Source organism: Brassica oleracea, chromosome C9 (assembly GCF_000695525.1).
Source record: "Brassica oleracea var. oleracea cultivar TO1000 chromosome C9, BOL, whole genome shotgun sequence".
Classification (NCBI taxonomy): domain Eukaryota; kingdom Viridiplantae; phylum Streptophyta; class Magnoliopsida; order Brassicales; family Brassicaceae; genus Brassica; species Brassica oleracea.
The window spans coordinates 17,211,205-17,234,266 of record NC_027756.1 but is presented as its reverse complement, the minus strand read 5'-3'; the positions used below and the strand labels follow the sequence as shown (position 1 = coordinate 17,234,266).

The following is a 23,062-nucleotide window of genomic DNA, read 5'->3' as shown; positions in this document are numbered from 1 at the left end:
TTCATCACTTGACGAGGTCGACATTGTTTTCCGTTTTTTGTAAATTTGGTCAAGTGTTTTGGAAAGAAAAACACTTTTGGTATTTTTGGAAAGTGAAAAAATAGACAATTGTTTTGGAAACAGAGAAATAAATTGTTTGCAGAGAGATAGAAATTGTTTTGGTTTGCAAAGATAATGAAAGATAAAGAAAGATAGGCAATGAGTTTTGATGTTTTTGGTTTCCAGAAACTAGCGAATGATTGTTTTTTTTTTCCTTCTGCTGTGAAGTTTTTCAGATAATGAAAGACATAGTATATATAGAGCATCCATAGAAATACACCCGTGGGTGTTTACAAATCCGTGAACCAAGTTTTTAGTGCATACACCCGTGAGTGTCTTCATTACATCCATAAAACAAGTGAAAAAGAAGTGTAGTCAGAAGGAAAATGCTACAATTTCCGTCAAACAAACTGAGCAACTAGACATAAAACAGACAAAACATAACACTACCCGTGACCTGCAAACTTGTGACTTGATGCCCGTGACCTACAAAACAAAAAAGAGGAAGGACACAATCAAGTTAGCGAAGCAAATAAAACAAGTTAAAGCCACATAACAAATGAATAAACAAGTTCAAGCCACTGACCAAATCAAAGCATTTCAGATATGAGTTTGTTCTTAAGAGAGACTTCAATATCAGATAGTGTGTCTTTTGGTTTGGCTAGGAGACAACTAAGGATTTTATTTTTCGACATCTCATTTTTCACAGCTAGGATGTCGTTTATTTGATCAAAAGCTGCTTCATTCCCGTGCTTCCTCCGTTTCGCTGCTTTGCTAGCCTTAACACCAGGAGGCCGCACCTCATCATCCTCGACCACCACCTCCGCTTGATCCTTCCTCTTGTCCGCAGATTCCTTGCCTTTGTCCTTTGCACCATCTTTGGACAGGTACTGTGATCTCCATTTTTGATCGAACCTGAGTTCCCTCCAACAATGTTCTAGACTGAACAATGCCCCATGGTCATTAGTGAAGATTTCATGCGCAACCTTCATTACATCATTCTCGTTTTGGCCACTAGCTTGGTTCTTCAAAGCGGCCTCAAAGGATCCTACAAACTTCCCCACCGAGTCGTTCACTCTCCCCCACCTCTGCTTACACTGACTAGACTCTCTAGGAGGACATCCATTGAGCCGAGGGTTGGCGTTAATGTAGACCTCTATTCTCTTCCAAAATGCCCCTGCCTTCTGCTCATTACCGACAATCGGATCCTTGCTGGTGTTCAACCAAGCACTGATCAGCACCAAGTCTTCTTTTGCCGTCCACTTCCGCCTTTCCAGTGGCTTAGGACCTACAGAGCTCTGACTACTAAAGCTAGGGAACTGAGAAGACTCTACGTCTATTGTTTGTGTGTTCTGTGAAGATGAGAGGTTAACAAAACCGGGAGAGTGGACAAACCCGGTAGAGTTAACATAGAGAGGATCCATTTTCGTTTGTGTTTTCTCTAGAGGAGGTCCTATGGTTTTAAACTACTTTTAGCAGAGAACAATTAAACTAAATCTAACTACCAAACATTCATTATAGTTAATGTAAGAATTAATGAATCTACTACTTCACAGCTACTACATCACAGCAAAGACATCAAAGCAACGAAATCACAGCAACCAACCACCAAAGGTATGCATTCATTACACATCAAATCATTGTACTTCTAGTAGTCGATAAACTTCTAGTTCAGTCTAAGTTCAAATCGGATCATATATATAAGAAAAATTATATTTCTAGTTCAGTTAAAGCTTAAACAGTTTTCATGAGATTGAAAATTACCTATTAAATTCTAGTGCCGTTTTTTAACTTCTAGTTCAGTTTTTCAATTTAAATTTAAATTCTACTGCTGTTTTTTCAACTAAAATAAACCAACCAACACACATAAAACAATCACTCAAATAGTTTACATGAGATTGAGGCGTACCTTCTGTTTTTAGTTGAAGCAGACCTTCTGTGGGACACGAACTTTGACATTGAGGTCGTGAACCTGTTCCTGGAAAAAAAGAAAACACTCACAAATGTCAGAATTATCATCAACGTAAAAGGACACAACTACTGTATTATTTAAAAATAGGAGCATACTCACCTCCAGTGTTTCAATCTGTTTATTGAGTTTTGCCATCAAAAGAATCACCTCCTCGGACTCCTTCACACGTTTTGTCAGACTCTCGATCTCCTCCTGGACACCAAACACCCAAGGATGACGAAAATGCAACCCATCATCCTTGGTTACAACATAACAAATAGATATCAGAACTATCCATAAGCAAATAACTTATACAAACTGAAAGGGGACTCAGAATCGTTTACCTCGTAGTTCTTGCACGTGAAAAAGCGCTTCCCAGGAAGGCTGTCGTACTCCTCCTTCCCACGAACCTCGTTAATGATCCTCGAACCACACATACACCTCGTCGGAATCCCGTATTGCGCATCAGCCGCGCATTGAAGCATGATGTAGTGCTCCTTTTGCCTCTTCATCTCTCTTCTCTCTTCTGCGGGGTCCATCTGTACCACAAATCACACGATTTAAAACCCTAAAACGAGCCTCTTAATTCGATTAAGTACCCTAAGTCCAAACCGCATGACGAATTAGAACCATAAATCGAAAACCCCCTTTTCGATTTAAAACCCTAACTCAAAACAATCAAAATCAATTACGCTTTGGACCACAAAATCGATTGTATGAAACCGTTAATCTACTCGATTCTCACCTGAGCTCGTGGAGGAGATAGTTCGCCGTCGATTAGATGGAGAAAAGCTCTGGCGTCGTCGTCGTACGAAAAATCACCTCGGAGGCGGAGTAAAATGAGAAAGAAGACAAAATGAAAAACAGATCGCGAAACCCTTGTTTCGCTTCCGTCTACAGTAAAAAACGCCTCTAATGACCTCTTCCCACGTCGCGTGAACCCGTCTCATACGGTATCATTCGGACGACCCGGTTCACCAAATATCGGGCTTTTTAAAATTTTTAAAATATGAAAGGCCCTAAGATCCCGAACCCATGGACCCCTCATGATCCGCCAATGCAGATGCTCTAACTGTGAGCAGCATCTTTAGGCAAAATAGTAATTCTAATGAACATATATTGGTATTTTGTTCTCATTTTTTAACTGAGAATCTAAAGAGAGATAAAAAAAAGGTGACGAGATAGAAGATAAACAGAACCAGAAAGTAAACCAATGTGTTATGGTAACTACTAACTAGTTAACAACAAAAGTAAGAAACGAGAATTCAAAAAAAATTAAAGAACAGGAAGGGACGTTGGGTGAGGAAGGAAAGGCTATGAATCCTATGATACTTATTTTGGTTGGGCGTGGGGGGTATGTCCATTTTGCTCTTTAAACGTCCCAAATTACACAGTTAATATATTGAAATTTAATTTAGTTTGTGTTGTCATTTGTTCATTTAGTCAAAGCATCTCAATTCTCATAATATTTTTTTTGGGTCAAATTCAATTCTCTTCTTAAAAATCTGTTCTTATCTGTTATCACTGACTGACTATTCATTACCATAATTGAAATTTAATATTTGTTGATTTAGGCAAAGCAAAAAAAAAAAGAATTGAATTGATTTAAATCAACGAATAAACAAAAACTATACTAAATTTCAATAATGGTAGTCGGCAAATTTTTTTTTTCAATAATGGTAATAAATGGTCAGTCAGTGATAACTAATAAAAACCGTTTTAAAAAAAAGAGAATTGAATTTGACCAAAGCATTCAATTCTCTTCTTTAAAAAATTGTTCTTATCACTGACTGATTGAACCTTCACTGCCATTATCTTTCTTTCTTACTTTAGTTTTTTTTTTCCTTTTTACCAATAAATTTATAAAAACTTTAAGTTTGGTAAATGGTAAATTACATACACATTGCTGTCTCTCCCTAATAATCTCCTCTTGTCTGTTCCCATTTCTCCTCATTCCCTCATTCTCTTGGTCTTCCTCTTCTCTCTGCAACAAACCAGTAGGTTCTCTTCTCTTCCCCTTCTGTATTTTGAATCGTTTTCATGAAGAATCTCCCTAAAGTTTTGCTTTTCTCAAGATCGGTTTTGTTTTCTAGCTCTTGTGTATCTGTTTGTATTTTTGTCCTCTTTCTTGGTTTTATTGTGTTCCCAAGCTCCATCGATATCGATTGGTGGGTTCATTCATTTTTGGAGCTTTATTATATTTATGGGTCTAATCATTCAAAGTTGAGCAAAATCTATTCAAAGATGGTTCCTTTAGATAAGGTTTAAGGTCAGCTCATTTGAATGGATCACTATGAACGTGTTCTTGCGTTTATTAGTCTTTTGAGGTTGTTGATTGTTTATCTTCAAGCTGTTGTCTTTCTTTCCTTTTTACATTTCCTATCTTTATAAATTATTATATGATTGTTTATGCCATTTATTATTACAGTTTTAGTAGCTGTCTTTGTTACTGAAAAGTTTACTTACTCGCATTGTTCTTTTTTTTGCAGTCTCCCATTGTTGACAGATCAAGGAAACTCTCGTGAGTAAAAGTGTAACTGTGGTTGAAGTTCAGCCGAGATGCAGGAAGAGAGGGCCATTCTCGGCTTTTTATCAGAAGCCTTTAACTTTGAGCTTGGTTCTTCTACCTCAATTGATGCTGTCACAGATCATTGGGATCACATTCACAGTCTCGGTGATAACGACTTGCACGATTACATGATTGCGAATCCCGAACCAAGTCACGAGGAGCAACATGATTTACATAGCGAGGCTAGCTCTAGTGGCACCAAGAATGAAGCAGCTTCCAGTCACAGTGAGCAACGAAGAAATGAAATAATTGATTTAGACTCAGATTCTGAACAACAACCATCTGCCCCCAATCAACATGTTCAGAACTCAAACTCTCCTGCTCTTAGCATACCACCTGTTTCAAGGAATATGCTACCACCGTTTCAGTGGACGGAGGTCTCACTCGCGGCTGGATCATCAACCTCTACTGTACCACCTGTTGAGAGAAACCTTCATTTAGATGAAACCAGGCCAAGAAGCATACCAGAGAGTCCCTTGTTTATTCCAGCTCCTGAACTTAGGAATGCAACAAGTGGAGACCTGAATGTTGCATCAGCAGTATCTAGGACAGGCTCAGCGACAGGTGTTCAACCACCGTCTTACCAGAACTTGCCACACCAGCAGAGAAGAAGATCCGAGCTAGCCCGTAGGTCATTGATATCTTCCTTCGCAGGATCTGATGATCATCCAACACTTCATGCCTCTCCGGATGGGCTTGTGCTTCAGCCTGGTGGTGATAGACAAGGGGATAGTGTGGCTGGGGCTCATCATTCTTTTCGTGCCTTGGCAGCTGCAAGCAGAGGAAGAAGCAGCAGACTCACGGTGTCACAGGTCAGTTCATTACAAGTTCTATGGTCATGAATGAAGCCTTTTTAACTTTAATGGTCTTTTGTTAAGCTTTGGTTCTTCACTCAAATAGAACTGACCAATGAGCTTTCCTTTTGGACAGATGCAGAACATCTTGGATGTCATGCGTAGGGATCCGAATCATAACTTGCGGCTCGAGGTTAGTTTCTCCTTCCGGCTTAGTAGAATAAACAATTAAGAGTATTGCAAAGTTATCTTCTCTTGTTACTAGGCCTGTGGGTTTGGTTTTATTGGTTAGTTCGAAATTCGGTTACTTTGGGTCGGTTTTCGGTTAAATTTTTGGTTTAAATCGAATAATATTCGAATTTTTTGGGTTATGCTTGGTTATTTCGATCGGTTCGGATTATGGTTAGTTCAATACGGATTTTTGGTTAAGATTAGTACTGTTTGAACTTTTCTTTTTTTAAAAACCGAACTAAACGATTACCAAACCGAAAACCGATTTTTTTAGCTGCTGAATTGAATCGAACCTTTCGGTTTGGCAGGTTCGGTTTGGTTAGTAACCGCAGGCCTACTTGTTAATGTCTAGCTGAACTCTGAATGGGTGTTTTGTCACAGGACGTTATGCTTCTAAACCAGTCATTGCTGTTTGATGGGGCTGCTGGTATGGATGATCGTTATAGAGACATGCGACTTGATGTAGACAACATGTCATATGAGGTAAAAAAAAACCCCATAAATCTTTGTCATTTTTGCTCGTAAAAGCTTCACTCATTTGGTTAATGAACTTTAGGAACTGTTGGCACTAGAAGAGCGTATTGGAGATGTTTGCACGGGTGTAAACGAAGAAACCATATCAAACCGGTTGAAGCAGCGTAAATTCAAAAGCAGCACAAAATCTCCACAAGATGCAGAGCCATGCTGTATTTGTCAGGTACAAATATATATACTTGTTGCTGCAATGGTAATACCAAGAAAGATTACATTTTTTTCCGGTTATGAATGGTGAAACATGGTGTGCAGGAGGAATACAGTGAAGGAGAAGACATGGGGACGTTAGAATGTGGGCATGATTTCCATAGCCAATGCATAAAAGAATGGCTGAAACAGAAGAATCTTTGCCCAATTTGCAAGACGACAGGCTTGAACACCGCAAAAAGGCGGAAAATAGGATGAATGAGAGAGTATTCAGAAGAGAATGAAAATCCTCTTTTTTTCTGTATTTGGTTGGATAATATATTTTACTCATTTGTCAATGGATTATTTATGAATCCATTGAAAGAAGCAGAAAGTTGAGTCGGTTGATGTTGAGATGTTACTTATGAAAGGATTGTTAATAAACAACCCATACTTTGTTTTTTGAAGGTGGCTCTCTCTTTTTTTAACTCGAGCTTGAAAATGCAGTCTTAGATCTTTTGATTCCAGAGACAAACCTGCTTTGCCTAGCCTTTAAGAGACCTTCAACATTTAAAACACCAAAGAAATTGTCGAATAATATGTCATCCGTGAATCTCCTTTGATGTGGTGAGTACGTACGATGCATTATTCCGCGGAAAGACTTTACGCTATTGTATGTGGATGTATCTATTAAATTAATGATGTTAATTTTTTTTACAACAAGAGGAACATCTAACTTAATAACCTTTTGATGTCAAAAAAAACTTTTTTTTTTCACAAAAAAAAAAAATTAAGCTATTGCTAATTCGGAAGTTCCGGATCTATGGGGATAAGTGTGATGGCTGGACTCGTACATTCATTGCCAGCTTGTCTGTCATTGTACATGTTTTTGTCACGGGAATATAAGAGATTATAAAAATGTCGAAAGATTTCCATATGAATTGGAAAAATAGGCCATTCTTTGGTGTAAACACTATCTTTATTAACTATGTATAATCTGTTCAAATGCTAGTTTTGATTAGAAAATGATCATGTCCAAATCAGTGTTTCAAATTTCGCTTGTAATAGGGACATGTCCGGCTCTGTAGAAAAGCTGAGGAAGTATGGGCTTCCGGCCCACAATAATATAAATAAAATTCATTCAACTTTATAAAAATTTCTTTAGTCTAGTGGTGTAAATCATCTAACTATAACCTAAAAAGCATGAGTTCCTCTTTCTAATGTTCCTAGCACCTAATAACCCTTCAAAGCCTCCATGTTTACTATACCGCCTTTGCCCCTAAACATATATGTCGCCTTTCAAAATCCATCGATTTTACACCATCGAAGAAAAAATATACTTGGATGTACGATAGGGGAAGATAAAGATAAGTTTACCCCTTGGACCATATTTAATACCACTTTCGGGTGTGCTTCAAACCAATGAAACAATTCCGAATCAGCTACTTTAATGTCTTAGGATCCTGTCCATGTTACTACATAATTTATCATTCCAATTTTTCTAAATAAACCAGAAAATTCATGAGAATTTATTTCGATCATCAACATAAATTATTCTCCAAAACAAATAATTCATATTTGTGAATATTGATTATGTTGGAAAAACTATCGGATTCAATGGAATATTGTTGGATAATGCCCATTACTGCTTAGATGGAGGACAATTAGACAGTACATGATTAATTGTCTCGTCCTCCAGCCATATCTCACACAGTGTGTCTTGCAATTTATCCCTCTCCCCATAAAGATTTTGCTTCATGAAGACAACTTAAAAGAGCTTGCCAAATAAAATGTTTTAATTTTGGTGAGTATTTTAGTTATTATTATTTATTTTATTTTTTGCCGTAAAGGGAGAATTTGCGAAATAGCTATGTTTGGAGAAGAAATTAGGCGCATGTCATTGATTTTGACATAATTAAGTAACTAACAATTATGCATCAAATGAGCCGGTTTTAACCTTCGCATGTACAAGTAGCAGGTGAAGGATAGGAGATTAGATGATGTAGACAAATAGAGGTATGACTAATATTTAGTTTACATCTGAGAGAATATAAGAAACCACGTTACACGTTTATGACCACATACATATGCGATGAGTGTTCTATTCTACTTCGCCGAAATAATACAAATCTCTAACCTCACCCATATACTCTAATACTAAACATTACCCCAACTCCAACCCCTATATACTAAACATTATCCCATCCCCACCACAATCTTTAATGCTAAACCCTAAATCCTAATTAATAAACTCTAAACTCAAATATAAACCATAAATCCAAATATAAGTCATAAACCCAAATAGAATGAAACAAAATAAATATCATAGTATATATTGGTGAAACTATGAAATGTCTATCATTTCATGGAAGAAGTTGATGCTGACCCCAACCATACCCCTTCATCTTCTAAATACTAAACCCTAAACCATATTCACTAAACCCTACACCATATTCACTAAACCCTAAACCCAAATATAAACCATAAACCCAAATAGAATAGAACAAAATAAATAGCATGATATATATTGGTGAAATTATGACATATCTATGATTTCATGGAAGAAGTTAAAGTTAATGTTGACCCCAACTATACCATCTCACCTTCTAAATACCGAACCCTAAACCATATTCACTAAACCCTAAACCCAAATATAAACTCTAAACCCAAATAGAATAGAACAAAATAAATAGCATGATATATATTGGTGAAATTATGACATATCTATGATTTCATGGAAGAAGTTAAAGTTAATGTTGACCCCAACTATACCTCCTCACCTTCTAAATACCAAACTCTAAACCATATTCACTAAACCATAAACCCAAATATAAACTTAAACCCAAATAGAATGGAACAAAATAAATAGCATGGTTTATATTGGTGAAATAATGAAATGTCTATGATTTCATGGAAGAAGTTAATGCTGACCCCAACCATATCTCCTCACCTTCTAAATACTAAACCCTAAACTATATTCACTAAACCCTAAACCCAAATATAAACCCTAAACCCAAATATCAAAGTCTAAAAAATTACATATATTATGTAAAATTAAATTATATTATGTAATATTAAACTACACAATCTAGATCATAGTACAATATTTACTTGTTCAAAAACTATATTTCTAGACAAAATAAAACACTCTTTAGTAATCATCAAATGGAATGAAACATGATAAAATAGAAGAGTAGCAGAATATATCGCATTTCATAACAGGAATAGAACAAACATAATACATATTGTTTTACATTTCTATTTCATATGCGAATAGAATAGAACAAAATAAACAGATTCTGTTCATCTTCTCAAACTTAGGCCATCCACGGCGACAAAATATAAGTGTATCTCGCGATATCAATGAAGATAATACATATAACCGCATCAGAGAGACGAATTTTGTTGTTGATACAGTAAATAGAAGAACATACGGTGGTGACGCGGTGATGGTGACGTTTGTATAGATGGAGGTGATCACCACTACACAAGTCTTTTCGGCAAAGGTCATCGTAAATTGGGATGTGAATGCGAATCGGCGAGAGATTGTAATCAGAGAAAACGCGGTGGAGACAATCTGGAGTGAAACTATTCAAAAGGGTGTGAATCTGGAAGGGACACGACATAATTTTGCAAAATAGTAATTATTAATTTCATTTTTTTTTCCTAGCAGGTTTCTCATGTTTCAAGCAGGGCAACACAATAATATTATATAAAAGACAAGTGAAACAGTGAAAAGTTAAGGTAATTGGCTACTCAATCAATTATGTTTTTTTTAGCTGTCATCTCACCTAATTTCCCAAATGTAAATATCAAATTGAAGGAAAAGTTTGATTACTCCTCAAGTAAATCGATAAAACTGCATCACCTCGGCAAACAAGTTTAAAAACAAAGGTGAGACAAGATAGGCAAAAGATAAATGTTTGAATAACATAAAAATTTGTTATTTTAGGACAAATTCAACATTCAAGATTAAAGCCATCATTATATTTTTTTTCTCAAGATGTTCTTGGCCTAAAAAGATATTGTATATAAGAAGAAATTGAGTACCTTAAAAAAGTATTTTTTTTTTGTTTTATTTTAAATAGACCTAGGCCAAGGGTTTATCTAATTTATTAATTTAGGGTTCTATTTTTATTTACCATTAACAAGTCATAATATGACAATTTAAAGAATTAGTTAATATGACATATTTGATTATTTACATTAATAATAAATCAACTATAAATTTGAATTTTATTTTTTAAATTATAGCAAAATCTATTGAGAAGAATCTACCAAAATATTACTTAAAAAATTATTTTTTTTTATAAAATAACATATTAATTAATTTTTTAATTAGTAATATAATATTTTTATAAATCAATATTAACTAATATTAACTAAAATTTTATTATAAAACAAGAAAATAAAAATTATATACTATTTTATAAATTTTATAATTATATTCTGTATTATATAAAAATAGAAGTGCTATATGAATTAAATATGATAAAATTATATTAAATAGGTAAATTAGGGGATTTTTTTTTTAAATTTTTTTCATTTAAATAAATTATTACTCATCATTAAAATGAATTAAAATTCGTAAAAATATATACTCCCTCCGTTTCATAATATTTGATATTTTGCCTTAGTGCACAAAGATTAAGAAAGTTAGATTTAAGAAAAAAACATTTTTAAAAATGAGATTGGTTGAACATTTTCCAATAAAGTTAAAGTTAACCTTTTTTTTTTTGACAAAAGTTAACGTTAACCTTAAAACCTCAAAACTTCATGTAAATTGAAACAAAATACTTCTTCTAAAACTTCATCTATATTGAACCGGAGGGAGTATAATATTTTTAATACAAAAATAAATTTATTAACATAAACTTTGATATCGACAACTATATATTATCTTTTTATTTATTTTGAAATTATCAACAATATATTGTTTAAAATGTTTATATACAAAAATATAATAGTGTATAATAACATTTAGTTCATATACCATTTAAAAATGTATTATTAGAAAACTATGGAATTTTAGTAAGTCATTTAAAATATTAAAGACAAATCAAATTTTAATTATAATTTTTTTTAATTATAACAAAATCTTTTGAGAAAAGTTTAGAATATATTACCAAAAATTCAAATATTTTTTTATAAAATAATGTATAGTAACAAAAACAAATTCAAATTCAAAATTCATGTAATCTTCCAAACTCAAAAATAGTAGTGTAATTTTTTTAAGGTTTTTTTGACAAAATATAAAATTTTGAAAATAAAATCATAGATGATAAAGAACAACTTTTTGAAATGCACCATGAAAAAATAAACTATATATGTTGTAAAAATTAAAGCAATATAATATTTTGAAATCTTAATTAAAAAATTAACTTAATATAATAATATCCAGAAAATATCTTAAAATAATATTTACTAAAATAATATGATAGATTCTATTGTGTATAAAATTTACTAAAATAGTAGTGCTATATTATTTAAACAAAACAATGTTTTTACTTGTAATTCCCGTAAAATACTAAAATAATATACATAATATAGATCCACCGTAATGGATCTTGACTTTGATTTATAGTTGGTTTAAATATATTAACAAAACAAAACGAACAAATGAACGAATGAACAAACATCAAACCATAGTGAGATTTTTTATCTTCTAAGCAGAATTTGATCCGGTTTATGTTTTCCTTTTTAGCACGAGGTCAAACTTTCTAATATGGTCGTAAAGGGAGTTCAGTAATTTGCTTTTATATAAAGACCATATTTTCACCAAAAATCCAGGCGAAATTGATGATTTTCACTATTAATCATTAACGCAATCTAATTTTTTTTTTTTTTTTTTTTTTTTTTTTTTTAAGGGATTCGTCAAATCAAATATGTCTCCCGCGTAACGCTAGGTTTATGAACAACGCATGTGTCAATAATCTTGGCTTGTGGACGGAGACCAACCTCCATGATATCATCGCAATATCGAAATTTTAATAATAAAACAAATCAAAAGCATAAACTCGTGGCAAATATTAAAATATATTTGCCTAACATTGCATAAGTACACAAAGCTAGCATGACTTAAACTTGCAGACCAACTCTTCCAGCTAAAATAATTTTGACAATCAAACCACAAACAAAGAAAACAAAAATGAGTACAACCGAAAACTATTTTGTTTTGGATCCGCGAGGAGCCACCTTCTCGGATCTAATACGTCTTCTCTTCTCCTCAGATCTCAGAAATAGAAGGTTCATACACTCTTCTGAAGATAGGCTTGAAGATAATGATCCTTGCAAGTTCCGGAGAAGATGGATCATCTTTGTATCCATCGTGATTCAAAAACTCATGATTCTCCTAAGGAAACCTCTCTACTTTTTCGGATTCTCTCTTGGTTTTTGGTTCAACCTTCTTTATATCAATGGTGGCTTCTTCATGATTCTCCCAAATCTTTTCAAAGGTATGGTTTTCTTTTGACTTTCTTGTATTTAATCAATTAATATAAGTTCGTTAATACATCAAAATCAAATACAACGGGAAACACGTATATTATTTAAATCTTATAAAATATTCTTTTGTTTTTGTAATTATTTCAGGAAAGATTATTTGGCCAGAAGAAACATCGTCGACATTTGCATCTCTAAACGGAAACCTAGACGGGCGAGTAGAGTTAGACGGGAGAATAGAGAGAGGAAGTAAAAGATACAAAGCAATGTTGTCAATCATGGCTTCTAAGCTTTCTTACGAGAACATTAACTTTGTCAGCTCTGTCCTTCACAACCATTGGAAGGTTTTATTAATTAACTCTTTCATTTCTATTAACAATCTTATTTATTAGTATAAATTAAGAACATATAACAGATGCTATTTTTTGGTTAAGTCAAGAACAGTATCAAATGAATATAATTTAAACGTACATACATCAAATTAGTAAAATAATTAGTTGGAGTATTAAATTAGATAAAATATTTTTAGGTATTGAGAAACTTATTAAAATCTAGTTGGTGTATTTTATAGGTTTTGCCAAAAGTATTTTTATAATTTTTTCTTCTAACAATATAATTTCAAAGTAATTTCCTTATAGTCTAGTTTTTTCCTTGTTAAGTAAGTAAAAGGTTCATAAAAAAATACGGCAACTGATGTAGCTAGACTGTCATTTAGCTCTATTTTTATTTCGTCGAATTATTAAAACGTATCTTTAAGTTATAAGCATGATCATGCATGATTTTCTTTGATTAAAATAACAACAAAATCAAATCCTATTGATTATGTGTTGGAATTATAATCACAATTTTTATTATATTCCTGATACAGATGGACCTATTGGGGTTCTACAGCTGTTGGAATGGTGAGAATGCTGTCCCTTTTTTTATTAATGAATAATGATAATACATATAATTAAGTAAATTAACTGCGTTGGTCCAAAAAGGCAATACCTTACCAAAATGAACTTGATTCCAATAATAATTGGCGACACCACACGTGAAGTCTCTAGTAATTTAATCTTTTAAACCAATTTAATCTTTTAAACCAGTTTCATCCAAATCCAAATGAGTTCAAAGTAAATATTTAATTCATTGCTATAAATGTCTTTAATCACAGTTAGAGGTGTAAACTGGGCGGCCTGACCATAGGCTAGCTCAGTCCAATTCATTTTAGGCGGACTATGAACGCGTTCAATTAATAAATGATCCAACTGGACAAAAAACCAATTGGTACATGGTCCAATTGGGTGAAGACCAAATGAACAATGAGCGTCCATTGCCTTTCTAAAACATACTTTCATGATTTTAACAAAAGAAAGCATAACTTTACAATTTAACAAAAGAAAAACGGTTTTATCATTAAAATCAAAATTTAACGATTTTGACGAAAAACATAATTTTTTCGGTTCTAGCGGAGAAACACAATTTCTCGGTTTTGGCGGAAAAAAACTCAATTTCTCGGTTTTGGCGGAAAAACACAATTTCTCGGTTTTGGTGGGAAAACAATACTTTTATAATTTTGGAAAGTAAACATAATTTCAAAATTTTAGAAATAAAATCTAAACTAATAATTGAAAAATAATTATAAATATTATTGGATGTCCATGGACATGCCCATTTGGACATGGTCTATATTGGTCTTAGACATTTGTTTAGACCATTGTCCAATATGAACCGTCCATTATTACCAAAAACTGAAATGGTCCAACGGATCAAGCCCGGTTGGACCCTGGACGGACCATTTGACAACTCTAATCACAGTCTCTTCAATTCTATAAGATCATATATACCTTAACATCCCCATAAATTATAGGATCTTGAATTCATTTGAACTTGCATCGAATCTATATTAAGAAGATTGCTGACAAATATTTACATGATTTTTGTAGTAACACATTCTTAATTGGGTTTTCTCAGGTTACCAGGAACAGAGGTCAACGGAGGTGCTTGTCATAAAGGATGCAAGCACAGATCCAAACCTCATCGTTGTCAGTTTCAGAGGGACCGATCCTTTCGACGCGTACGATTGGTGTACCGATTTGGATCTCTCATGGTGATTTATTTTGTTTGTTTTGTTTTAATTTGATTAAAGTCTTCATTGATTAGTTTTCTTTAGGTTGGATATTAATTAATCGGGTTATGCTAACCGCTCTCTAAGTATAGGTACGGAATTAAGAATGTGGGAAAGATCCATGGAGGATTCATGAAAGCTTTAGGACTTCAAAAAGAAGGAGGATGGCCTAAAGAAGTGAACGTTGATCAAACCCAAAAAGAAACAACTCAATATGCATACTATACTATTAAGAGTCACTTAATAGAGATTCTCAATCAAAATCCGAAATCCAAATTTATTCTGACCGGACATAGCCTTGGTGGAGCCCTTGCAGTCCTGTTTACGGGAGTGTTGATGATGCATAAGGAAGAGCAAATGCTAGACAAGCTCGAAGGAGTTTACACGTTTGGGCAGCCACGTGTAGGAGACGAGGAGTTTGGAAAGTTCATGAAAGATTCGCTGAAGAAGTATGAGGTCAATTACGAAAGATACGTTTATTGCAACGACATGGTTCCTCGGCTACCTTTTGACGACAAGACACTTATGTTCAAACACTTTGGGGCATGCCGTTACTATGACAGTTTCTATAGAGGGAAGGTAAGTTATAATTTATAAACCATTTAATGTTCTTTTATTTTTTTAAATTTAGTCACTCATATGATGTGAGATGGATACAGTTTTTGTTGTGTCTTGTTTCGCACGTGTTCCTAAAGTTCTTTCTCAGATGAGAATGTACTTCTGGTCGGGACATGACTTGATATATATCTCGGAAATAGGAGTGGACGGAGAACTAGATGATTTATCCTTTCTGTTTTGTTTTCGCATGGATTTTCATTTAGTTGTTTCCCCTACTGATCTGTCTTCATTGCTATTGTGTAATATTGTGTTCAGATAGAAGAAGAGGAGCCAAACAAAAACTACTTCAATATCTTATGGGCCATACCGAAGATTATGAATTCAGTGTGGGAGATGATTAGGAGTTTCATCATACCTTATTGGAAAGGTGAAGAATACAGAGAAGGATGGTTCTTGAAGTGTTATAGGGTTCTCGGATTGTTAATTCCGGGAATACCTGCTCACGCTCCTAATGAATACGTCAATGTCACACTTTTGGGAAACTTATTTGACTCGCACCATGACTAGAATTTGGTGTGCATCGTTTCCAAATTCTTTGTATAATTACTTTTCGTTCAACTTTGAATAAATATATGAAGATAATGAAGGAGTAATAAAATGGATATAAACGTATATATAGGCTGGAGAATGTCTACAGAAGGTACAACATTCACAAATGAAAACTCAAAGATAATATATTCTTCACTTGACTTAAAAAGTTGGATAGTTTCATTTTATGATTTTTCTTTTAAGATGACTCTAGCTTAATCTTGATTTTACCCTATCCAATATAATAATTTTCTCAACTACTTTTTAGTTTTTATTTACAAAGATTGTGTGAGAATTTTTTTAATCATAACCCAAAAAGCTTAATACACATAACTCGTGTAACATTTATTTTTTTATTTTCTTAATTGTTAAATTTACCAAGTTATTTTGTGCCGACCCGGATTATGTATTTTAATTTGTTATTTTCCAAATTTTGACTACTATTTGAAATTGTTTTGTTCTAATTTGTATTTTACTTACTACTATTTTGTAAAGTTTAGATAGATCTTAGAGATTTATTCTGTATCAATAACTTTGAGATACTAGAGTGGACTTGCATCGTCCGACTTTTATACTGGGCTGGCGAAATTAGCTTTTGTTCAGCACTTATTTTGTCAGAAACATGTTTTGTATTTGTATTAGACATGCGCAATCCTAGATCTGTTACAATAAGTCTTGTTCCATAGGACAAACCATCTTTTTTATTGATGCTCTTAATAAGATCGGCATTCCATTGTCTTAAAAAGAGTGGATCTAATCCCATTGGATAGAGATGACGATAAAGGAAGATTGATTGTCTTAGAAAACGCGGAGAGTCTGAGGCTTTACAAAGACTAGATTTTTTTTTTTCCGCGTGTATCTTATAATTTTTTTTAATTTAAAACTTTTTAAAATATTTAAAGTTTGATTTACATTATTTTATACCAAAAAACATAAATATAGCTAAGAAAATAAATCATATAGCTTATGATTTTATTTGTGATTTTTTGAATAATATTAAATTGATTGATTTATTGCTCATAGTTAACTGATTTGTTTGATTAGTTTTGGTTTTCAGTTCATAGTAATGTAGTATTATATTTGGTGAGTATATATATGTTTTGTTGTTACAATATTTGAGTTTTCATGTTAAACAATACTCCTTCTATTCCAAAAAGATCTATGTTTTAGAAAAAAAATTGTTCCAAAAAGATACATGTTTTACATTTTCAATGCATAAATTAATTATAAATTTTAAATTTTTAAAAAATAATTGTGTTTATTAAAATTTTATTGGTTAAATTTTTTGGAGAATATTTGATTACTGAAAATAATGTATTGGTAACTAAAATCTGATATATTTTTTTAATAAATGTGAAAAACCTAAAATGTACATCTTTCTGAAAAGGAGTTAGTACTATCAAATTCATGACTTTTAATTTATAGGATTTAATGTATATTTTGTTGTTTTCTTTTGTATACATACAAATTTTATTATTTGTTTTGTTGAAAGTTTTGTTTATTGATCATAGGCATATTAATATAAATTTTTATCTCGGAATTTTACAGTATTTGTTTTTGTATGCTGATTTTTTTTCATATTTTCAGTACCTAGTTATACAAATAATAGGTACATGTGTTTTTTAGAATTTGTTTTGATCCCGCAAACTTGAGCAAAAATTTTCATCATGTCATCTCATCCATGTTTTCTTATAACATTAGATTCATTAGATATACTCATTAGATACCTCGTTAGAACCCTTTTCGTATCTACAGATGGCTTTGCCTATTAATTATATAAAAGAGATCACATTGGACTGAAAATGGTGACTGATAAACCAGACAACATGTATGTTTATTTATGCACGTGCAAATCTTACCTAAAAAGTAAATTGTATTGGTTGTACTTGTATATATCTATTGTACCGACAACAATGTAACTTTGGATTCAGTTTATGTGAAATTTAAAATCGAAGAAAAAAATCATAGAAATTTAATTTCACTAAGAAAGAAACACAAAAGATGTCTTCAAATTGTATCAGAACTATCTTATCTATTAAAAATCAAAACAAAAGAATAAAGCTTCAATTCTTTAATACACCCAACCTAATTACAACATCTGATTGATGCCTTGAGCTAGACTCATACGAAGAAACACCATGTCATAAATCTGCGTTGAAGCTTGGTTTGCTTTAACGGGGATGCTTCAACGCAGATTTGTCAGTGAACATAAGTCCAAGTGTAATTACTTGCTTACAATGTTCTCTCTTCAATCTTCATATTCTCATCAACCACTCTCTCTAAGTTATCCGACCATAAACTCTTATTTACTCAACATACCTCCTTTCTGGATCTTTTTGTTCCTCACCAGGTTTCAGATTTGTAATCCTTTCCAAAATAAACAATCCAAAGTTAAATATATCTGTAGATGATAACACAAATAAAAACACACTTAACTTTGAATTTTTTGTATTTTATATTTTCGAAGAAAGAGCCATTACTTGATGAGTTGGTTTCATCTCCAATCATGAATTAAGAAATCAATGGTCCTCGATCCTCATCAATAACAAAACACTGCTTGTATTCAGATTAAATGTAATCTCATGCCATTGTTCCAATAGATAAAACATACCTTCTATAACTCCCATAACCACTCCTAATCTTCTTCTCCATGACGAAGTCAATGAATAATTGAACCTAAGTCTCTAATATTTTCTCCACCGGTCGATTCTATAACCAAAGCGATCAAGTTACTGTGGATGATGATGATTAAAGAAATAGACTGTCACGTACTTAGTTCCGATAAGGATGCCTCTTTTGGAATTAATGGAAGTTTCCCACAAATGGATTAGCCTAAACATCAACTTGGAATCTCCTGGTCCTGGTGAAACAAAAGTGGAAAATGGCTTGCACGGTGGTGACTGCCGTTTGATTTGCCATAGTGCTGGGATGCGTTTGCTGAGTAAGGGATTGTTGGGTTGGGATATATATATATATAGTCTCAAGACGGAAAGGAGAGAGCTGAGATATTTCATTTGAGTGATTAATTAAGGGGTCTTCAAGAGACATCAATATCATTGAGTAAGAGGAGGGATGTGGAGTCACACGCCGATTTGTCTGGAGGATAGCTTTGATTCATCATTGTTTCTGTCGCATGCATTATATGGAGGAAATGGGAAGACAGTGATTTTTGGAGGATTTGTAGACGCCATAAAGAAGAGGAAAGTAATACAAACGGATCTATAAAAGAAATGGCATATTACGCATCACAGATTCGTAACCCAACAGCTTAACATCTTTGATTACAAGGACAAATGATTAGTTATAAATATTTTATCGTATGTAGCACTCATAGAATTACTTCAATTTAGTTGGTTCCGTGTATAGTAGAGATTGCGCGAGAAAATATCTTTGATATCTAGGAAAAAGATCTAAAGAGGTTTGATTCCGCCAAATTGACCGGTGATGACGTGGCAACATAACCACGTGTAAAAGCGTACTGTTCTTTTGTAGACTCTTTTTCATCCTTCCTTGAGATATTTTCCCTCCCCTCTCACAACAAGATAGATAGCCAATGGCTGGTGATTACAGAGGGAACTATATCCGTAGCTCCGACCATGCTTCTTCTGTAGAGGAAGACACGACTTCTTCTATGGTATATATTTCAAATATTACTGATTCCTTTTCGCCTTTTAAAGATCTGATTACACAGTAGTTTGTATATATAATTGATGTTTCCACATGTTTCAGTATTCCTCGGGAAAAGAGTGTATGCCTACAGAATGGACCGATGAGAAGCATAGCTTGTATCTTAAATCAATGGAAGCTTCATTCGTAGACCAGCTTTACAGCTCCCTCGGTTCAAATTTGAGTAAGGAGAACGTAGGAGGAAAACCATCTGATGAACAGGTGTGAATGAGACGTTTACCTCTGTTTTTTGTTTCTTCCATATAGCTTATGTGATTGGATCATCGAAATTTAGTCTTTGTATGTATTGTTTTTGCTATTAGTTCAAGATTCTTCGTGATGGTTTCTGGCAGAAGATGAATGTAAGACAACCTGAGTATCGTCTCAAAGGAAGACACGGTGGTGGTTCTCCTCATGAGTTTCTTAGGAGTCCATGGATAAATCACTATAAGTCTTTACCAAAGAATCAAGTGGTTAGCTCGAAGGGTGTAGTCATATGCAGCTCTGGTTCAGCGTCTGATCTCAGGAACATGCTACGAGAAGGCTGCTCTCATTTACATGACCGGGATCAAATCAGCATAGGGGAAGAAGAAGGTATTAGTTTTTTCTCTCGCTCTCTTCAAATATGTTGTGTTTATTGTAGATTTGTACACTCAAGTGTTTCCTATTTGGCTAATTTTTTTTCTACAGAAGAGGTATCTGACCAGAACTTTGTCAACGAAGTAACAAAAGGGGAAAATGGAAGCTCGAAAAAGATGAAGACAGTGATGAGCGGATCATCGAGTACTGATCAGGTGAACTTTCACCAATTTGTTTGATCGTAGTTATTGATTTAATGTTATCGTCTTGTTCCTTGGCATGTAGGTTGTTCCACTCAGAAAAACTCGTGCAGACATGACGTAAACTGAAGTCTATTTCTGAAAAGGTCGTTACAACTGGGTATGAGAGGAGTGTTTTGTAACGTATAGAGTAAAAATGTCAACATACTATGGTTATTTACATGTGTCTTCATCATATATCCCTAACTATAAATATATTGTATATATGTTCGTGTGAGTGGTATTCATATGTAATATAATCCTTAAATCTGCATCAAATAGTTTTTGATTGTTTATTGTTAGTACCGGTATACAAGGATCACTTTGAAGGTTTAAGCAATCGTTATATAGTAAAGTTTTATACTTTGATAATAATCCAACAAATAATATTACATAATTTTTTTTTTGAAAAAACTCATAAATCTCCATCAAAGAAATTTGAGACGCCAAAACCAAAACTAAGAATGTATATGCAATCTGATCAATACATTATCATTTTATGATTTTACGAGAAGCTATGAATTAACTGAAGGTACTAAGTAAAAGTGAAAGAATTGGTTTATTGCAGAGTTACCAGTTTGGTTTACAGAGTCAAATTGAGTTTATAAAAGTTGATGACAAAAAAGAAAAGTTTTGTCGTGTTTTATATACATTAATTTAAAAACATATCAATTTCAACATGAACCTAGTTATTTTAGAAATAAATTATATGACCTTTCAAACTTAACCTAGAATCATTGTGATGAATCAAATTGCACATATATAAATTTTCCTTCTTCAAATACCATATCTCTAGTGTCTGATAAATCAGATTAAACCAATAACATTAGGCTATATTTAGTTTATTTTATCCCAATTTTTTGTTTAAATATATTTATATAAAACAATTAATACAAAATGGATCAAATGGTAATACAACTAAATATAATATATAATTTAATAATTTTTCCCACTAACCTTAAGTTGATGCAATTAGTTAAAAAAACACACTAGGGAACAAGGTTCGATACTCTTTATTTGTACAATTTGTCTTCCCAATTCTATAAAATTGTTCGTAGATAATATAACATTATGAATAAAATTTATTATTAGATTTTATTATTTTGTTTAAAAGTATATAGATATAAAAATTCCTTCCACACATAAACTTTTACACCATATTTTGATTTATGCATCATATCAATTTTTTCAATTTTAAACAATTAATAATGATTTACTACTCTAAGATAGTATTGATTGTTTCCGTTTCAATGTTCATAATAATAAACCAATTAAAAATGTTTAAGTACAATATATATTTATAGTTTCGTTTTGTTTATAGCAAATATTGTTTTAAAACTTTTACTAATTATTTGGAGAAATTAATGAAATAACTATATTTGTTTGAAATAAATAAATTAATACATATTTTTATTTATTTTATTTATAAAAAGTTTACATATTATAATCTTTGTATTATATTTTTATAGTAATATATTAAAATAACAGATACCTGATAAAAATATAAAATAAAATTTAATGATATTAGTTCGGAATAATTTTTAAGCTTTCAAGTCATGATAATAAAAAAATGTGATATTTACGTATCTAACTTAATGAAAAACTAAATATATGATATACGATATATATGTCATGTTTGCTTAAAATTATTTTGGATTAAGTTGATAATTTATATAATTGATATAATATGTAATTTGATTAAAAATAAATTAAGTCAATGTATATAGATGCAGTACTGTTATAAATCATATTGTGGATGTCCATAACCGGTCCGGTTCATAACCGGCCCAATGCTAGAGAGAGAGAGAGTCGGCCCCGAGTCTAGAAGAGAGAGAGAGAGAGTCGACCACCTTTTTCTTTTTCCTTATTGATTTATGACTTGTACTCTTTCCATATTTGTATTTCATTTCTTTAGTCTTTCCATTATTCTATGACGGTGTAATTTCCTATATTTAAAGAGTTCCTTATGTTTATGAATAATAAGAACTACATATTCTATTCTCTAGTTTCACAACACGTTATCAGCACGATTACACTCTAAACCCTAAGCTAAAGTCTGAACCCTAAAACCCTAATCTCATCCCGGCGATAAACCCTAAACCCGACGACGAACCCTAATCTGATCGAGAACCTAAAACCCCATACTCAAGGCGTTCCCAATCTCAGCACGCGACCTCAGTCCGTTCCTCAGCTCGCGACTTCAGCATGTTCGCGAGACGCATGTTCGCGAGACACTATCTCAACCTGCTCGATGCGACCCGATACCGTTCGATAGCCAACATGTTCACGACCCGATAGCTGCTTGCTCCCGTTTGCGACTCGTCTCAGCTTCAATCCGTTCGTGACAGACAGTAACCCGTTCGCGACCCGACAGCAACGATCAGCTCGCGTTCTTCTCTATTCGGTGGTCCATTCAATCCGACTTGAGGTTTAGGTAAAACTAAAACCTAAGAACCAAACCCTAAGGCAATAGATCCAATCCCTAATAACCTAAATTGAATCTTATTGCTTGATTAAAATCGAAACCCTAATTCCCTAAAGCCTAGCCGCATGCATACCGTGCAAACTCTAATCAAAATTTGATTTGATTGTTTATGTGATTGAATGTTTTGAATCTGATTATCATCACATAGAACC

The 23,062-nt window shown here is 33.0% G+C and overlaps 4 protein-coding genes across 7 annotated transcripts; 3 read left to right on the top strand and 1 right to left on the bottom strand.

Annotated features, from left to right (window-relative positions):
* Positions 1–629: 629 nt before the first annotated feature.
* LOC106314460 (glutathione S-transferase T3-like) lies at positions 630–1,463 on the bottom strand. Its single transcript, XM_013752329.1, has one exon. It carries the CDS (start codon positions 1,461–1,463, stop codon positions 630–632), a length of 834 nt encoding a protein of 277 aa, XP_013607783.1.
* A 2,400-nt stretch (positions 1,464–3,863) lies between these two features.
* LOC106313185 (E3 ubiquitin-protein ligase MBR2-like) lies at positions 3,864–6,711 on the top strand. 2 transcript variants are annotated; one of them, XM_013750927.1, is made up of 6 exons: positions 3,864–3,987; positions 4,480–5,371; positions 5,490–5,546; positions 5,966–6,067; positions 6,141–6,281; positions 6,371–6,711. In XM_013750927.1, the coding sequence occupies exons 2-6, from the start codon at positions 4,550–4,552 to the stop codon at positions 6,521–6,523; spliced, it is 1,275 nt and encodes a 424-aa protein (XP_013606381.1). In that variant the 5' UTR covers positions 3,864–3,987; positions 4,480–4,549; the 3' UTR covers positions 6,524–6,711. The 2 variants fall into 2 exon arrangements, with proteins under 2 accessions (XP_013606381.1, XP_013606382.1); XM_013750928.1 differs by having other exon boundaries at positions 3,902–3,991.
* Positions 6,712–12,336: 5,625 nt separating this feature from the next.
* LOC106316643 lies at positions 12,337–16,017 on the top strand. The gene is made up of 6 exons (XM_013754520.1): positions 12,337–12,699; positions 12,836–13,029; positions 13,554–13,587; positions 14,642–14,777; positions 14,888–15,374; positions 15,669–16,017. Exons 1-6 carry the CDS (start codon positions 12,393–12,395, stop codon positions 15,918–15,920), a joined length of 1,410 nt encoding a protein of 469 aa, XP_013609974.1. The 5' UTR covers positions 12,337–12,392; the 3' UTR covers positions 15,921–16,017.
* Positions 16,018–19,455: 3,438 nt separating this feature from the next.
* LOC106316790 lies at positions 19,456–20,719 on the top strand. 3 transcript variants are annotated; one of them, XM_013754662.1, is made up of 5 exons: positions 19,456–19,575; positions 19,671–19,829; positions 19,961–20,201; positions 20,298–20,401; positions 20,472–20,719. In XM_013754662.1, exons 1-5 carry the CDS (start codon positions 19,495–19,497, stop codon positions 20,508–20,510), a joined length of 624 nt encoding a protein of 207 aa, XP_013610116.1. In that variant the 5' UTR covers positions 19,456–19,494; the 3' UTR covers positions 20,511–20,719. The 3 variants fall into 3 exon arrangements, with proteins under 3 accessions (XP_013610116.1, XP_013610115.1, XP_013610114.1); XM_013754661.1 differs by having other exon boundaries at positions 19,931–20,201; positions 20,301–20,401; XM_013754660.1 differs by having other exon boundaries at positions 19,931–20,201.
* The last annotated feature ends 2,343 nt before the right edge of the window (positions 20,720–23,062 follow it).

What these genes read in the sequence shown, in the direction of transcription:
- LOC106313185 (XM_013750927.1), top strand. Translation starts at nt 4,550, where the DNA reads ATGCAGGAAGAGAGGGCCATTCTCGGCTTTTTATCAGAAGCCTTTAAC. An exon ending in GCAGACTCACGGTGTCACAG is followed by an intron (nt 5,372 to 5,489) that starts GTCAGTTCATTA and finishes CCTTTTGGACAG; the next exon opens with ATGCAGAACATCTTGGATGT. An exon ending in ATCATAACTTGCGGCTCGAG is followed by an intron (nt 5,547 to 5,965) that starts GTTAGTTTCTCC and finishes GTTTTGTCACAG; the next exon opens with GACGTTATGCTTCTAAACCA.
- LOC106314460 (XM_013752329.1), bottom strand. Translation starts at nt 1,463, where the DNA reads ATGGATCCTCTCTATGTTAACTCTACCGGGTTTGTCCACTCTCCCGGT.
- LOC106316643 (XM_013754520.1), top strand. Translation starts at nt 12,393, where the DNA reads ATGAGTACAACCGAAAACTATTTTGTTTTGGATCCGCGAGGAGCCACC. An exon ending in TCTCCCAAATCTTTTCAAAG is followed by an intron (nt 12,700 to 12,835) that starts GTATGGTTTTCT and finishes TAATTATTTCAG; the next exon opens with GAAAGATTATTTGGCCAGAA. An exon ending in ACAGTTTCTATAGAGGGAAG is followed by an intron (nt 15,375 to 15,668) that starts GTAAGTTATAAT and finishes TATTGTGTTCAG; the next exon opens with ATAGAAGAAGAGGAGCCAAA.
- LOC106316790 (XM_013754660.1), top strand. Translation starts at nt 19,495, where the DNA reads ATGGCTGGTGATTACAGAGGGAACTATATCCGTAGCTCCGACCATGCT. An exon ending in AAGACACGACTTCTTCTATG is followed by an intron (nt 19,576 to 19,670) that starts GTATATATTTCA and finishes CACATGTTTCAG; the next exon opens with TATTCCTCGGGAAAAGAGTG. An exon ending in CAGCATAGGGGAAGAAGAAG is followed by an intron (nt 20,202 to 20,297) that starts GTATTAGTTTTT and finishes TTTTTTCTACAG; the next exon opens with AAGAGGTATCTGACCAGAAC.